General features: G+C 34.2%; 1 protein-coding gene across 1 annotated transcript; it reads left to right on the top strand.

The window, feature by feature from the left end:
• Positions 1-3,382: 3,382 nt before the first annotated feature.
• LOC132716373 (histone-lysine N-methyltransferase SMYD3-like) lies at positions 3,383-13,280 on the top strand. The gene is made up of 11 exons (XM_060699638.1): positions 3,383-3,558; positions 4,015-4,078; positions 4,502-4,667; positions 6,302-6,432; positions 6,778-6,845; positions 7,135-7,243; positions 7,754-7,864; positions 9,568-9,634; positions 10,299-10,430; positions 11,158-11,332; positions 12,631-13,280. Exons 1-11 carry the CDS (start codon positions 3,464-3,466, stop codon positions 12,851-12,853), a joined length of 1,341 nt encoding a protein of 446 aa, XP_060555621.1. The 5' UTR covers positions 3,383-3,463; the 3' UTR covers positions 12,854-13,280.
• The last annotated feature ends 660 nt before the right edge of the window (positions 13,281-13,940 follow it).

Here is a 13,940-nt window from a genome sequence, read left to right on the forward strand (position 1 = left end):
AGAGACTGTTTAAAGCTGCGGTCACTCTTACTCGCGTCACAGCCCAGGACCACTGGGATGATCCGGGGCGATCCGGGGTGAAATTATTGTTGTGGTCACACTTACCCCGGCAACACTACTATTCCCAACTATCCACCAAGGATGCCCTCCGGACCATCCAGGCAGAGCCCAGGTTAATCTACGTTTCATGCCCGCGCTTCCCCGGTCGATCCAGGTTGACGCCGGCAGAGCCCCGCTTGATCCAGGCAGAGCTACGGTCGATCCAGGTAGAGCCCCGGCAGAGCCCAGGACGATCACGGCAGAGCCCCGGTAGAACCCTGGTAGATTGAAAACGCGCGAAAATGATTACGTTCATACATAATTTCCATTTAATAAAATATCTATTGTTCCAGGGCAGTAATTCATGATATTCTGAATAACCCTTATGCAAGACTGGACAGAACGGAAATGGGGAAGAGTTTTAATACAAACAAGTGCAAGCATCGCAAAAATTGTCGTGATTCTTTTGAAATGAACCGGGCTTTGCCGGGGCTCTACCGGGATCATCCGTAACTCCATCGTTATCCTCATGGGGCTCTGCCGGCATCCGCCGGGGCTCTGCCGTCAATCACCGGGGCTCTGTTTGCATTCACCGGGGCTCTACCGTAGCTCTACCGGCTATATCATACCCCGGATCATCAACGGTTTGTGCCGACAGAGTTACGGTGCTTCCCCGGTGTAACCCCGGTCGTTCCCAGCAGAGTTGAGGACAAAGTCGGCAAAGCTATATTTCATCCGGGGTCGAATGCCGGATGTTCCCGGATCATCCCGGACGTTGCCGGCAGAGTAACGGATGTACTCCGGTTGTTCCCGGTCGTACCCGGATTACCTGGACATCTTCCAGGGCTCTGCTGGGATGTAAGTGACACTGCAGCGTTAGGTGCAGGGCAATAAGAAGGGGCGGCATGACCGAGATGAGTGGTTACAGCGTCGGACTAGTAATGTTAGGATGGCTTGCCACGTGGGTTCAAAACCAGTCAGCACTAGTCTGTTGTTTCCTTGAGCAAGAATCTATACATTAATAAATTCTGTTCATAAGTTAATTCACTAATAAAGGGCTAGTGCCCTTGATCTCTGTGAATGTATCCTTCTCAGTTGCTAGAGGATGCAAACAAAAGTTACGTAATTATTCGGCGAATTATTACGTTTGCTGTTGAATGCAGCAAAATATTAAACAATGATATTGAACGATATCGCTATATACCATGACGGTCAGAAAGAAAGACTGGACACAAAATGGAATAGAATGTTTACTATTATAATAGCATCTAGTAATGTGAAACTTTCAATTCGTACAATGTTAATAAATGTCATGATATCAGTTATTTAGATAATCATATAATTATAGATAATATCTATGCTATACTCAACCATACCATCAACTCTCGATTGTCAGATGTGTGTTTTTGCGTATATTTAGTATCAAATATATGTTCAAGAGCTTATGATAAACAGCAGTTAAACAAATTTTTTTTCTTCAAACTTTCACTTTTTTGGGAAAAAAATGTGACGCAGTTTATAAGAAGGCAACTGCAAATTATCTAGCTAACATGGACACTTTTAATAAAGTATAACAATCATTGGATGTTAGAGTGTGTATATTCCACAAACTACAATGTCATAATGTTAAATATATATGCACAATCCTTATCTTGCTAGGTTTCTTTATACATTAATAATAAAGAAAAACAATGTGTTGTGTATAAAATTCCAGTGTTTTATCATTAATTAGCTAGAGAGGGCACATTTACATTTTGTACTGTATGGCTATAAATCTTATGTTTGAATAAAATATATGTTATGTTATGCGTTATGCTATTAATCATCAGTTTGTAAGGGGTTTACATTTATGTCGCAAAAATAAACAGTCTATGGTATAGAGTTTTGTTTTAAACCTTGGTACAGTGCCCGATTTTGACTACAAGAATGGCATTTGTCAACTTTTGAGGTTCATACAAGGGACAAACACGAAACACGACTATTTATAAAGCTAGATAAGAAATGAATGGAAAACAAATCAGAGGTGGTCGTTATAGGATATGTCTGTAAAGATTACATACAGTGCATGTGTAATAAAAATATAGGTATCATGTATTAATTTAGCAGCCCTGTCTGTAAAGGATGCTTTTATATTTTCTCATATATTCAAACCGTTAGCCATGACGTTGTCTAAACATTTCAAGGCAATATAATTCGCTTTTTAGTATAATAATATTTTGCATACATAAACATGCATCATTAATACATAAACATTTCTAAAAAGTATACAAAAGGGCTGGGTCATTTTCTTCCGAACATCAAAAGCGTTTGCAGCAATATTGGGCCCTCCCCTATAACTGGTTAACACCAACTTCTTAAAGTAAAGATTTAAAATTACGAAAATATGCATTGAGATTTTTAAAAGAGTTCATTTGACATAAATTGAGAGAAAAAAAAATATTGGAAGAGAAAATGAAAGTTGTTGTTCTATCAAACAGTGTATCAAACGACGTTACCGCTACCAAATCAATCATAGGTTGGTCATACATTTGTTAGTTTTGAAATAAAATATATGCCAGAAGTTTGTTTTTTTAATGAACACGGAAGAAATGACGTTTAAGTATGTCTCTTAATTACTATGATATAATTTTTAACATGCTGGAATAGGCACATATTTTGAAAGCCGTTTAAGTTCGATTTCGCTTTTTGGACTGCGGCCGTTGCCTGTTTTCACTAGTCATCGTGAAGTTTATGGCAAGAGAATTGAATTCTTTTATTTTCCTTCTTTAGAAAGAGAAATCATGAGTTTGATAACGTTGTCTGTTGAAATGATTATTTTAGTGTATGTTAGATGCTTATCATATGAAGAAAGAAAGTTGCAAAATGTAAACAAAGAAGTATTTTGACTTCCATACAAAATACTTAATTATTATAACAGTTGTCCTAATTATCAAAAGGCCATAGAAGCAAAAAGAAAAATAAAAAGCTTTTGAGAAATAAAAATAAAAGCATTTCTGGTGATAGCGGGCCTTTAAAAAAATCATAATGAAATTGACATATAAAGGCCAATTGTGCCCTAGACAAGCTTTTATTTTCATTTTTTCAAAAGCTTTTTAATTATTGCCCAAGTATAAAAAATTATATTCACAGTCTCACAGTAACTTTAGGATTCTTTCTTTCAAGAAACATTCAAATAATTTTGAATCATCATTGTAGCTAGATCTCTGTTGGGATCTTCCAGATGTACAGTTCAGTGTCATGTTCACAATTCAGATTGTTAAAAAGCCTCAATATACTCACATAATTGACATGTACGCAACGGGTCACACCGCACTTGTCATTTCGGAACCTAGGATGTTTTATCGGAGTGAATTGTTGCACTGTCACCGTGTAAAATAGCGCGAAAGTAGACTAAATATAAATTAGCGCTTTTTCCTAATTCGAGATGAAAATTGGAAACGCTGTACTTGAAGAAGAACCCTATTGTCATGTCTTATTACAGGAACATAGGAGTACCCTCTGCGATAGGTGTTTCACTAGGCAAGTCGTTCATTATTGGGATATTTCTTTGGTTGTAGTTAAATAATAATCGGATGAAAAATAATATTCGGATAATGTCATTAACTGATATAATTATAGCATGAGAATCATGGAAGAGATATGGAATAGAATAAACTACAAGCTTTTAAAAAATGTTAAAATTTATTGTTCTTCTAGTCAAATATAACTGATGAAATACACCTATCATAGGCTATGCCACTATCTCAATAATCACGTTATCAGCGGTTAATCATGCATACATGTATTTTAAGTGGTCAACACTTCACCTGGGTACATAGTTTCAATGTATTTTATGGTGTTAACTTAGGCATTTGATTTCATAGGTATAATATCCATATTTACTCTAAATTTAGTCAGTACATTTGTTTTGAAACTGTATGAAACTGTGTAATTTAGGCCTACATGTACATCCATATTATATTTATGTTTTCACAGTGGAGATTCACTTAAAAAATGCACCGGTTGTGGGGAAGTTTGGTATTGCGACAAAGCCTGTCAGGTAAATAAAAACCTTTTTTTTTTACATTTACCGTAATATACATGTATTTGTATAATAAACCTGTATAGTTTCTTACAGTTAGGTAAGCTTTTCTCATTAATTTGATGTTTGAAAAAGACATCCTCCCTCCAGAAATTATTGTGCCTGTTGAACAACCTTGGCAATAGATGTTGCTCTACAGAGGTAAAACAATGTGAATTCTTGCTTTAGGTAAAACTGAAAGAGTTGTTGTATAGAGGTAATTGCTGTACAGAGGGCTACTTTGCAGAACAGAGGTTTGCTATTTAATAAAGCTGATTATTATAGATCAAGTTTTGTTTGAAGCAGCTGAAATAAAGTTATAAAAATGTTACTTACAAATATCATCTTAAAGAAATAACATGATAATGAAATGGTGGATATATAATTTTATTTTATTTCTAGAAAAGAGACTGGGCCGTCCATAAGTTAGAATGCAAATGCTTAAAGCAGGTTTCACCCAAGATTCCAATGGATTCTGTACGATTGATGTTACGGCTGATCATCACAAAGAGTAAAGATTTGCCAATGAATTCTCCATGGTCAAGAAAGTTTGATGACTTGATGACACGTAAGTTTTTGATTTTGATAATATTCATCTTTCTACCTTTGCAGATCCAGATATTGACATTTTAAAACATTAATTTGAAGCATTTTATCAGTCCTGTAATTTGCTTATTAGTCCCCTACCGGTTTACCGGAGGGGACTTTAGGTTTACCCTCCGTCCGTCCGTCCGTCAGTCCGTCCGTCCACAAAACTGGATCCCTAGATAACGCAAAAAGTACTTAAAATATTTTCATGAAACGTGGTATATGGATAGGTGGCAGTATGGAGATTATGCATGTCTTTTTCTTTTCTTCCTATGTTGAAAATTCTGGTTGCTATGGCAACAAATAGACTGAAAATATGGCAAATTTTACACATAACCTGGATCCCGCGATAACGCAAAAAGTACTGAAAATATTTTTATGAAACTTGATATATGGGTAGATGGCAGTATGGAGATTATGCACGTCTTTTTCTTTTCTTCCTATGTTGGAAATTCTGGTGGCTATGGCAACAAATAGACTGAAAATATGGCAAATTTTACACATAACCTGGATCCAGTGATAACACAGAAAGTACTGAAAATATTTTTTTGAAATTTGACATATGGGTAGATGGCAGTATGGAAATTATGCACATCCTTTTCTTATCTTCCTATGTTGAAAATTCTGGTTGCTATGGCAACAAATAGACTGAAATTTCAAGATTTCTGATTCTAGTTTTTAAGTTTTTTTCACTATAAGTTCTTTATTTCTTTAGGTATTTTCTTCAAACTTTAAATATAAGTTGCTTGTCATCAACCACATCATATGTGACAAGGTTTACAACTCTAGCACAAAAGTTATCAGAATTACCTCCCTTGAACTTAAAATTTTCATGAAAAAACATTGTTTTTTTTAATAACTTCTTTTTCTGAATGTATCTACTTTAAACTTCATATAAATGTTTCTTATTATCACTCAACATTTGTGAGTGTTCAATACTCTAGATAGCAAGACTATTTCCAGAATTATGCCCCTTTTGAACTTAGACTTTTTTTTTGAGAAATTGGTAATTTTTACTCCCAACTTCTTCAATCATGATAGGATTTTAAAAATGTTATATTTTGAAAACAGGGATGTTTAAAAAATAACTTTAGAGTGTCCTTCAGTCCGTCTGTCTGTACATAAAAACTGTTTCCTGTGATCACTTTTAAAGAACTTTTTCAACAAATTTACTTAAAATAGGAACATAAGTGAATGGCCAATGGCCCTTCAGAATGTTGCTTGGGCTCTTACCGGTAGGGGACTTATGGATTGCTTGCAATACTATGATAATTGCTTGTTTTTTTTGTAATATAGGCTTCATGGCTGAAAGAAAAATACCATGCCCTTTAGTCTGCTAAATTTGTATACAGTCAACTTTTGTTATCTGGCCAGGATCGTCGGAAAAAAGTCGAGGTAATGAAAAAATTTGTCAGCCCTGCTTTCAGTTTGCCGTCCATAAGTATCAGTAGTTTTAATAACAGAAAATAGGCTTCCAACAATACAGAGCTGCCAGAGGTGAGACTGTACAGAAATGCTGACTGTTGTGGCTTTATACTGGTTACACAAAGCTTATCGATATCGGCTCAAGCTGGATAAAGGTTGAAACATAAAAACAAAACATTTTTTTTCCAGACTCTGAAGAAATTCGAGCTGACAAGACAAGAACGGAACAATTCGGAAAGATGGTGTTCACTCTCACTGAATATGCTGGGAAAGCTGTCAGCCTTCCATCAGCTGCTGAACTGTATGATACTTTCTGCAGGGTATGACATTCGAATAATCTTTGGGAAAAGACAATGCCAATAGATTGTTTATACATTGGAATTGATTATGAATATGTCATTCTTAGCTTGACTATTCATGATAATTTATTTTCATACATTTCAATTGTGCTTAAATCTTTTTATAAACTTAAACATCTGTTTCGAAATTTTAATTCAGGTAGGTTCTTTTCATAGTTTTCAGTTTTGGTTAAATCTTTTTATGCACTGGGAATCTATATTTTTAATGTCCATTTTATTCACTTCTGATAGGTTCCTTTCATAGTATCAATGTAGTTTAAGCAATGTATATAATATATTTTATATTATTTATTTGTTCATAAACAGATGGTCATAAACAGTTTTACAATCTCTGATGGCGAACTCAAAGATTTGGGCACGGGTATATACCTTAGGTAAGTGAAAGGTTACTGGTATGATTTAGAAAATTATATATACCTGAACATATCTATATTCAATGTTATTCATTCCATTAAATACTGAAGGTCATTTTAACTCACCTGTGTAGGTAATGCCCATGAGTTACAACTGTTTTCCGGTTAATTGTCTCACACTTTCATCTACATTTTGACTTTTAAATATGACCTTGACCTAAAATGACCTTGAAATGTAGCTGAGGACAGTGGTGATATTTTTTTTTCTGATTCAGTAGTAAATAATTTATAATGTGTTCCATATTTCCAGTGGATCAATGTTAGACCATAGCTGTAAACCAAATGCTGTAGCAACATTCCATGGTTGTACCTTGGTTGTCAGGGCGACCGAGGACATTCCAGATCCATCTCCAAATAAGGTAACTTCCCAGAAAAATAAGAAGTGTCATATGCTGTAAAGACAGATATATCAATGTTACAGTAATATACATGTATACAAATTAAAATGTTTGTATCTAAATAAAAACAACATTGTTCTGGTCATTTGTTGATAGTCTATACTACTAAAGCAAGGTACTATTTTTGCTCACCATTTATCACATAAGCCTTGGTGTAATAAAGCCATTTAATAAAAATGACATGTATATAGTGTAACATGAGCACAACGTGATGTCATTTGCATTATACATACATAGCGTTAAATGGTGATAAAGTTAAAATTACAAAAAGGCTCTTCTTTTTTTCCGGCTGAAAACCATTCTTATTTTGGATATGTGATGACTAGTGTTTTATACCCATGTACATGTAAGTTCAATACAAAAACTATTGAACTTGAATATACAAAATATCATCTTGCTTAATACGATTTTATTCGAATTGTATAGAATATATATAATCGGTAATTGTATTTGACTTTATTATTATTGCAGGTTTTTATCAGCTATGTGGAACAGTTGTCACCAGTCACTGAGAGACAAAAGGCATTGAAGGAACAATATTACTTTGATTGTAAATGTGAGAGATGTGTAGATGATGAATATGTAAGTGATGTCACTCTGCCGGTCTAATTTGATAAGACATCTTCTAGTTCTCTTAATAGATAGGAAGAAAGAACAAATTATCTTAGATTCTTTACTAGTTTAGCCTGCTTGCAGACTGTGTTATTCAGATAATCAGCATCTTTTATATTTAAATGCAATTAGATTAACATGAAAGATATTCTATGTGGCCTCTTTGGCCAAGAACTTAGGTCACTGACAAATGAGCCACGTCACGACAAAACCAACATAGTGCGTTTGCGACCAGCATGGATCCAGACCAGCCTGTGCATCCGCGCAGTCTGATCAGGATCCATGCTGTTTGCTTACCAACTCTATTACAAGCAGAGAAACTGATAGCGAACAGCATGGATCCTGATCAGACTGCGCGGATGCGCAGGCTGGTCTGGATCCATGCTGGTCGCAAACCCATTATGTTGGTTTTGTCGTGACGCGGCTCAAATCGAAATTGTTTGCCTCCAACCACTGTATGTTGAAATTTGGCTTTGAATTTTTTTTACTAGCGAGGAAACTATACAGCTAGGAAGGTTGCGGGTCTTTCTCATTTACCCTCATATGCCATAAATGCTACACAAAATGGCACATAGTGGGTCCCCTGTACAGTAAAATAAGAAAGAATAATAATTGATCTTAATTTAAATTTTTTTTTTTTTTCCAAATTTTGCACTTGAATAACTAATAACTAACTACATGTTCGTGTAACTAGTTTTACAACTGTAGTTATTGTTTTTATATACATTTAGGTCAACATGTAATTAAGTAAATGATAAATTCAGCGAAATTTCTATCACTGGAAGGAATATACAAACATCTGCATTTTCTTGGGGTGACAATACTTTTTGATTAAAGGGAGGTAACGGTTAAACCATATAATTGTATTCAGTAATTGTTTACATTACAGTCATCTAAATATACTGATACCTGGAACCAATTTCACCGAAACAAATCCTCAAACCTTTTACAGGAAAATTTCACCTGAAAATAATTCAAACTTCTTGGTTGCCTTTGAACTTGTAGCAGTAAAGGGGAAGTTTTTTTCAAGGCAGTGACCTTAACCTCTTTAAAACACTGACATCTCTGTGTTATAAAGGTGAAATAATGGTAAGTCTGAAAATGAACAAAAAAAGAACACCAACAAATGTTGTGATTATCTCCTTTTACTAAAAGGTATCAAGAATAATGCGTACTTAAGTTAGACAGCATTATAACTGTTCAAACAAGCTATGTGATGGTTGAAATGCCTTTGAAATAAAATAATATATACACATGTAATAGTAATATATTGACTCATTTACACAGTTGCTCTTGTTCAGTTGTCTGACTATTTGAACAAATAAGTGTAGATCTTGGACCAGGGCCAGCAATAACTGATTTTGACTTACTTGTCTGTTTTTATCTAAACCATTTCCTAACTTGTCAGTATGATTTCTAGTAAATTCTTGAGAAACTCAACTTGGCCGTACAGGCTGTGGGAAAACCTGGGCAATTGATTTTGCTGCCCCTGCATTGGATATACAGGGAGTATAGTTTGTTATGAATAGTGGAAATGACGTTTTATGTCTCTTCATTCAAATCTCTTTTAACTGGACAGTGAAATTAAAAACCCTTATATAAACATACAGTTTATTCTAAATGTAGTTTTAAGAAAACATGTTTCATCTATATTTTTCTTTTCATATTTACAGAATGAAACAATGACAAGCTTTTGTTGTCCTGTTCAGAATTGTGATGGTCTTGTGTGTTTAACAGAGGGTAAGTTTGTTTATATATACAGAATTGAACAGCGACACCTATTTTGTTTTATAAGTTTGAATAATGGGGCTAATCTACTCACCCTGGCTTCTGTGATGGAGCAGGCATAATTTTTCAGTAAAAAGTTCCACATGCAACTTCTTGTATATGATATCTCGGCTATAAAAGATATTTACTTCATACACTTATTTGATATCATTATATTATCATGTATTTATACTCATAACTTTTGTTTGGATTTTAATGGCCCTTTTTGAACTTTGAAAATTCTTGCTTAAAGTTTTGCATGCAACAAACAGTCTCATTTATTTTTATTGCCACAAGATCTCTTGATTTTACTGGAGACCCCAGAAAGCTGGTTATGGTCACCAACTTAATATCACTTGCCCCTTACAGCTTCGGGTTTGAATACCATCCAGAACTGGATTCTTTCATTAGAGGAAGCTATCCAGCTATCTTGCGGAGGGTTGGTGGTTCTACTGAGGTGCCCGTTTGTGCACAAAATGATGGCACAAAAAGGCAAATGAGGTCTTCCTCCACCAGTTAAGCCAGAAATTTGCTATATTACCAATACAGTGTTTGAAATGACTTAAAATCCAACTAAATAAATAATTATTATTGACAATTTTTTCTTGAAATATGACAAAAAGTTCATTTATAACAGGAAATACTTTCAAGCCATGTAGAAAGTGTGGGACAAAAGATTTTTCTCCAGAATTGAAGAAAGGTGCCCTTGCTGTTCTTGATGATTGTAAAACACAACTGGACATTATAGATAAAGAAAAGAAATCTGGAAGTAAGTGTCCCTTAGTGGTAATTACATAATATGAGCTGCGTCACAACAAAACCAACATAATGGGTTTGCGACCAGCGTGGATCCAGACCAGCCTGCGCATCCACGCAGTCTGATCAGGATCCATGCTGTTCGCTTACAAACCCTATAACAAGTAGAGAAACTGATAACGAACAGCATGGATCCTGATCAGACTGCCCGGATGCGTCTCGATCCATGCTGGTCGCAAACGCATTATGTTGGTTTTGTCGTGACGCGGCTCATATTTTTTAATGCTGTCAAACATGTTTATCTATTGCTTTTGAAAATTTCAACTATATTTATATCATTTAACTTCCGGATAGCTCATTTGGTTAAGCTCTAGACTATGAATTGGGCAACCTGGGTTTGATACCCGGAAGGTGCAGGTCACTTGCATTTTGATTGATTATTAAATCCTTTCTACAGTCATTCACACGTGTACCTTTGTGCTGGCATGTAATGAAATAATATATGTTCCTTGCGAAAATGAAAGTCAAATATCCTTGTGTAACTGGTAAACTGCCTGACAGCCTTCCCAGACACAATGCGATGGCTGAGCTGTGCTCCGGTGAATTTAAAGTGGCTTTCATGCTGTAATCGAGTGTCAACTACCAAAATCATCACCACTATTCATCCATCTTTTAAAGAAACTTAAGACAAATTGTGCAAATTGCTGAATTTTTTTCTGATTAATGAATTATGTTTTCAGGTTCCAAAAAGGTATTTGAGAAATGTAAGAAGTTGATACAAGAAACCACAAACATTCTTCACCCTATGAACGTGTATAGTGTACGCCTGCTGGACAAGGCTTTTGATGTAGCCATAGAAGAAGAACACTGGGAGAAAGCCATTAAATATGGCCAGAAAACATTACAAGCTTATAGGTAAGATCCCTTGAATAATTGTATGATGATGACTAAAATTACTGTAAATTCACATAATTTCGTGGTCATGAAATTTTATGGTTTGATCACAAAGTACATTTTTCGTGTGTTTATAAATTAGTGGATTTTTTGTCTATTTTTCCACACAAAAAAAGAATGTAAATGATGTAATGCAAAATAATCTTACAGCATACAAAATAAAATTTCTTTTGATTTTACATTTGTGGACTGATCTATCCCCAAAAACCACGACAATTAGTGTCCTATGAATAATACCCAACTGCTAATATATATATCACCAAAAATATGTTAAAATCGACATTAAGGTAGTCTTAGTGTAATGCTTTCCAGCTAAAAAATTCTAACATCGTCCAATATTGTAGCTAATCGATAATTGCCAGAATGTTATTTTTTCAAAAATTGGGGCATTAAATTATTTACAATCACTCATCCTTTATCGCTGTATACTAAATTCCAGTTATAAAAGATTAAAAATTATTACATACTGAAGATTGTGAATAATAACATTCTGTAAAAATGACCGATTTATTACGATATTGGCCAATGCAAGAAACTTTTTGGCGGGAAAGCATTACTGTAAGACTACCTTAAACCAAAAAAACAAGAAAAGTTTATTGAAATATGTTTGTACAGTCATAAGTGTTAAGAAGTAAGTTAATTAATAACTATTTAGGTAAAGAGTAACATTATGTTATACATGTATTGGTACATGTCCTTAAAAACATATTTAGTTTGCAACAGAAAGATGCAAATGCATCAGAAAAAAATATCCTGGCTGGGATTCGATCACCTGACCTACTGCTTACAAGCAAAAGTAACGATATCCTAGACCACAAGGCCAGTTGTCAGAGGTTGCACTTATACCAGTAATTAAGAATGTAGGTGTGCACTAGACAGTAATAATGTATGTGATATGCATGTTTATCACAAAAGCCATGGCGCAAGAGTGAAGCCATTTAATAAAAACTGTATTATACTAAGTAATGTTATAACATTTTGATGCGATGACAGTCATCATATTATATACAGACATATTGTAAAAATGTGCTAATGTTAATTTTACACTAATGGAGCATCATTGAAAAACTGTCATATTTTGGAAATGTGATAAATAGAATATTACATTCGTGTAACTTATTGAATGGAAATATAATGCTCGCCATAGGCTTGCATTATATGCTTTTATTCAATACATCCAATAAATTAAGTATAAAATCTACACTCATTGAATATCCTCTATTTAATGTTTCTCTGATTGTATTCTTTTTGTATTGTAGTACATATTACCCGAAGTACAGCCCAAATTATGCTATACAGTTGTTTAAAGTGGGGAAGTTACAGTTATATGTACAGTACATGGAAGATGCAGCGAGGAATCTGGAGCAAGCTCAGTCTATACTCACGGTTACTCATGGAGCGAATCATGACATTAACAAAAATGTAACACTGTTCCTGAATCAGTGTAGGGAAGAAATGAGAGTAAAATCTAATGGAAGTTAGTGTTTTGGGCTTAAATAGAAAATTTGAAGAAATTAAAAAAGTTTTGATATTTATGTTAAGTTTGAATATGATAATGATATTATGTTATTGTGAGTGAATGTTTTAGACTTTGTTTGAAAAATGATGGCAAATAAAAATGGAAAAACAAACTTAAAAGAAGTGATTTGAATGCTTAAATTTAGAAGTTGAAGAAAAAGAATTTAAGGAATTGGAATGGAATTGCAAGACGGTTATATGCATGATGTCATTTGTTAAGTTTAAATTAAAACAAAATATGTATAATGAAATCTTGAACATGGAACTGGACATAAATGTCCTTAATTGTCAGAAATTGTCTAGTTTTGGACCATTTGTCTTCATATTTCTGGTGGTTCAGTAAATGTAAAAAAAAAATATTTTATGACTTGTGGGAATAAATTTACAAAAATCTTCTTATATTTATTTTTTTGTTCCTCAAAGAAGCGTTTTGCTTTATGTGTATCGACTAAATTGCTTTGTTTTTCTATGACTAGAACTAAGATGATTATACAACAGACCATGAGTCATTACACCATACCATAAATCAATACAACATACCATAAGTCAATACAACAGATCATATGTCAATACAACATACCATAAATCAGTGTGTAACATACCATAAACCAGTACAACAGACCTTAAGTCAATCCAACAGATCATATGTCAATACAACATACCATAAGTCAATACAACAGATCATATGTCAATACAACATACCATAAATCAGTGTGTAACATACCATAAACCAGTACAACAGACCTTAAGTCAATCCAACAGATCATATGTCAATACAACATACCATAAATCAGTACAACAGACCATAAGTCAATACAACAGACTATAAGTTAATACCATAGACCATAAGTCAATACAAGAGATCATAATTCATTACAACAGATCATAAGTCATTACAACAGACTATAGTGCATATCAACAGGCCATCATTCAATACCATAAACTGTAAGACAATACAATAGATCATAAGTCAATACAACATACCCTAAGTCATTACAACATGCCACAAGTCAATACAACAGACAATGACGCATTACAACAGACCATTAGT

This window comes from Ruditapes philippinarum, unplaced genomic scaffold (assembly GCF_026571515.1).
Source record: "Ruditapes philippinarum isolate M1 unplaced genomic scaffold, ASM2657151v2 ctg1776_1_1_1_1, whole genome shotgun sequence".
NCBI classification, from domain to species: Eukaryota; Metazoa; Mollusca; class Bivalvia; order Venerida; family Veneridae; genus Ruditapes; species Ruditapes philippinarum.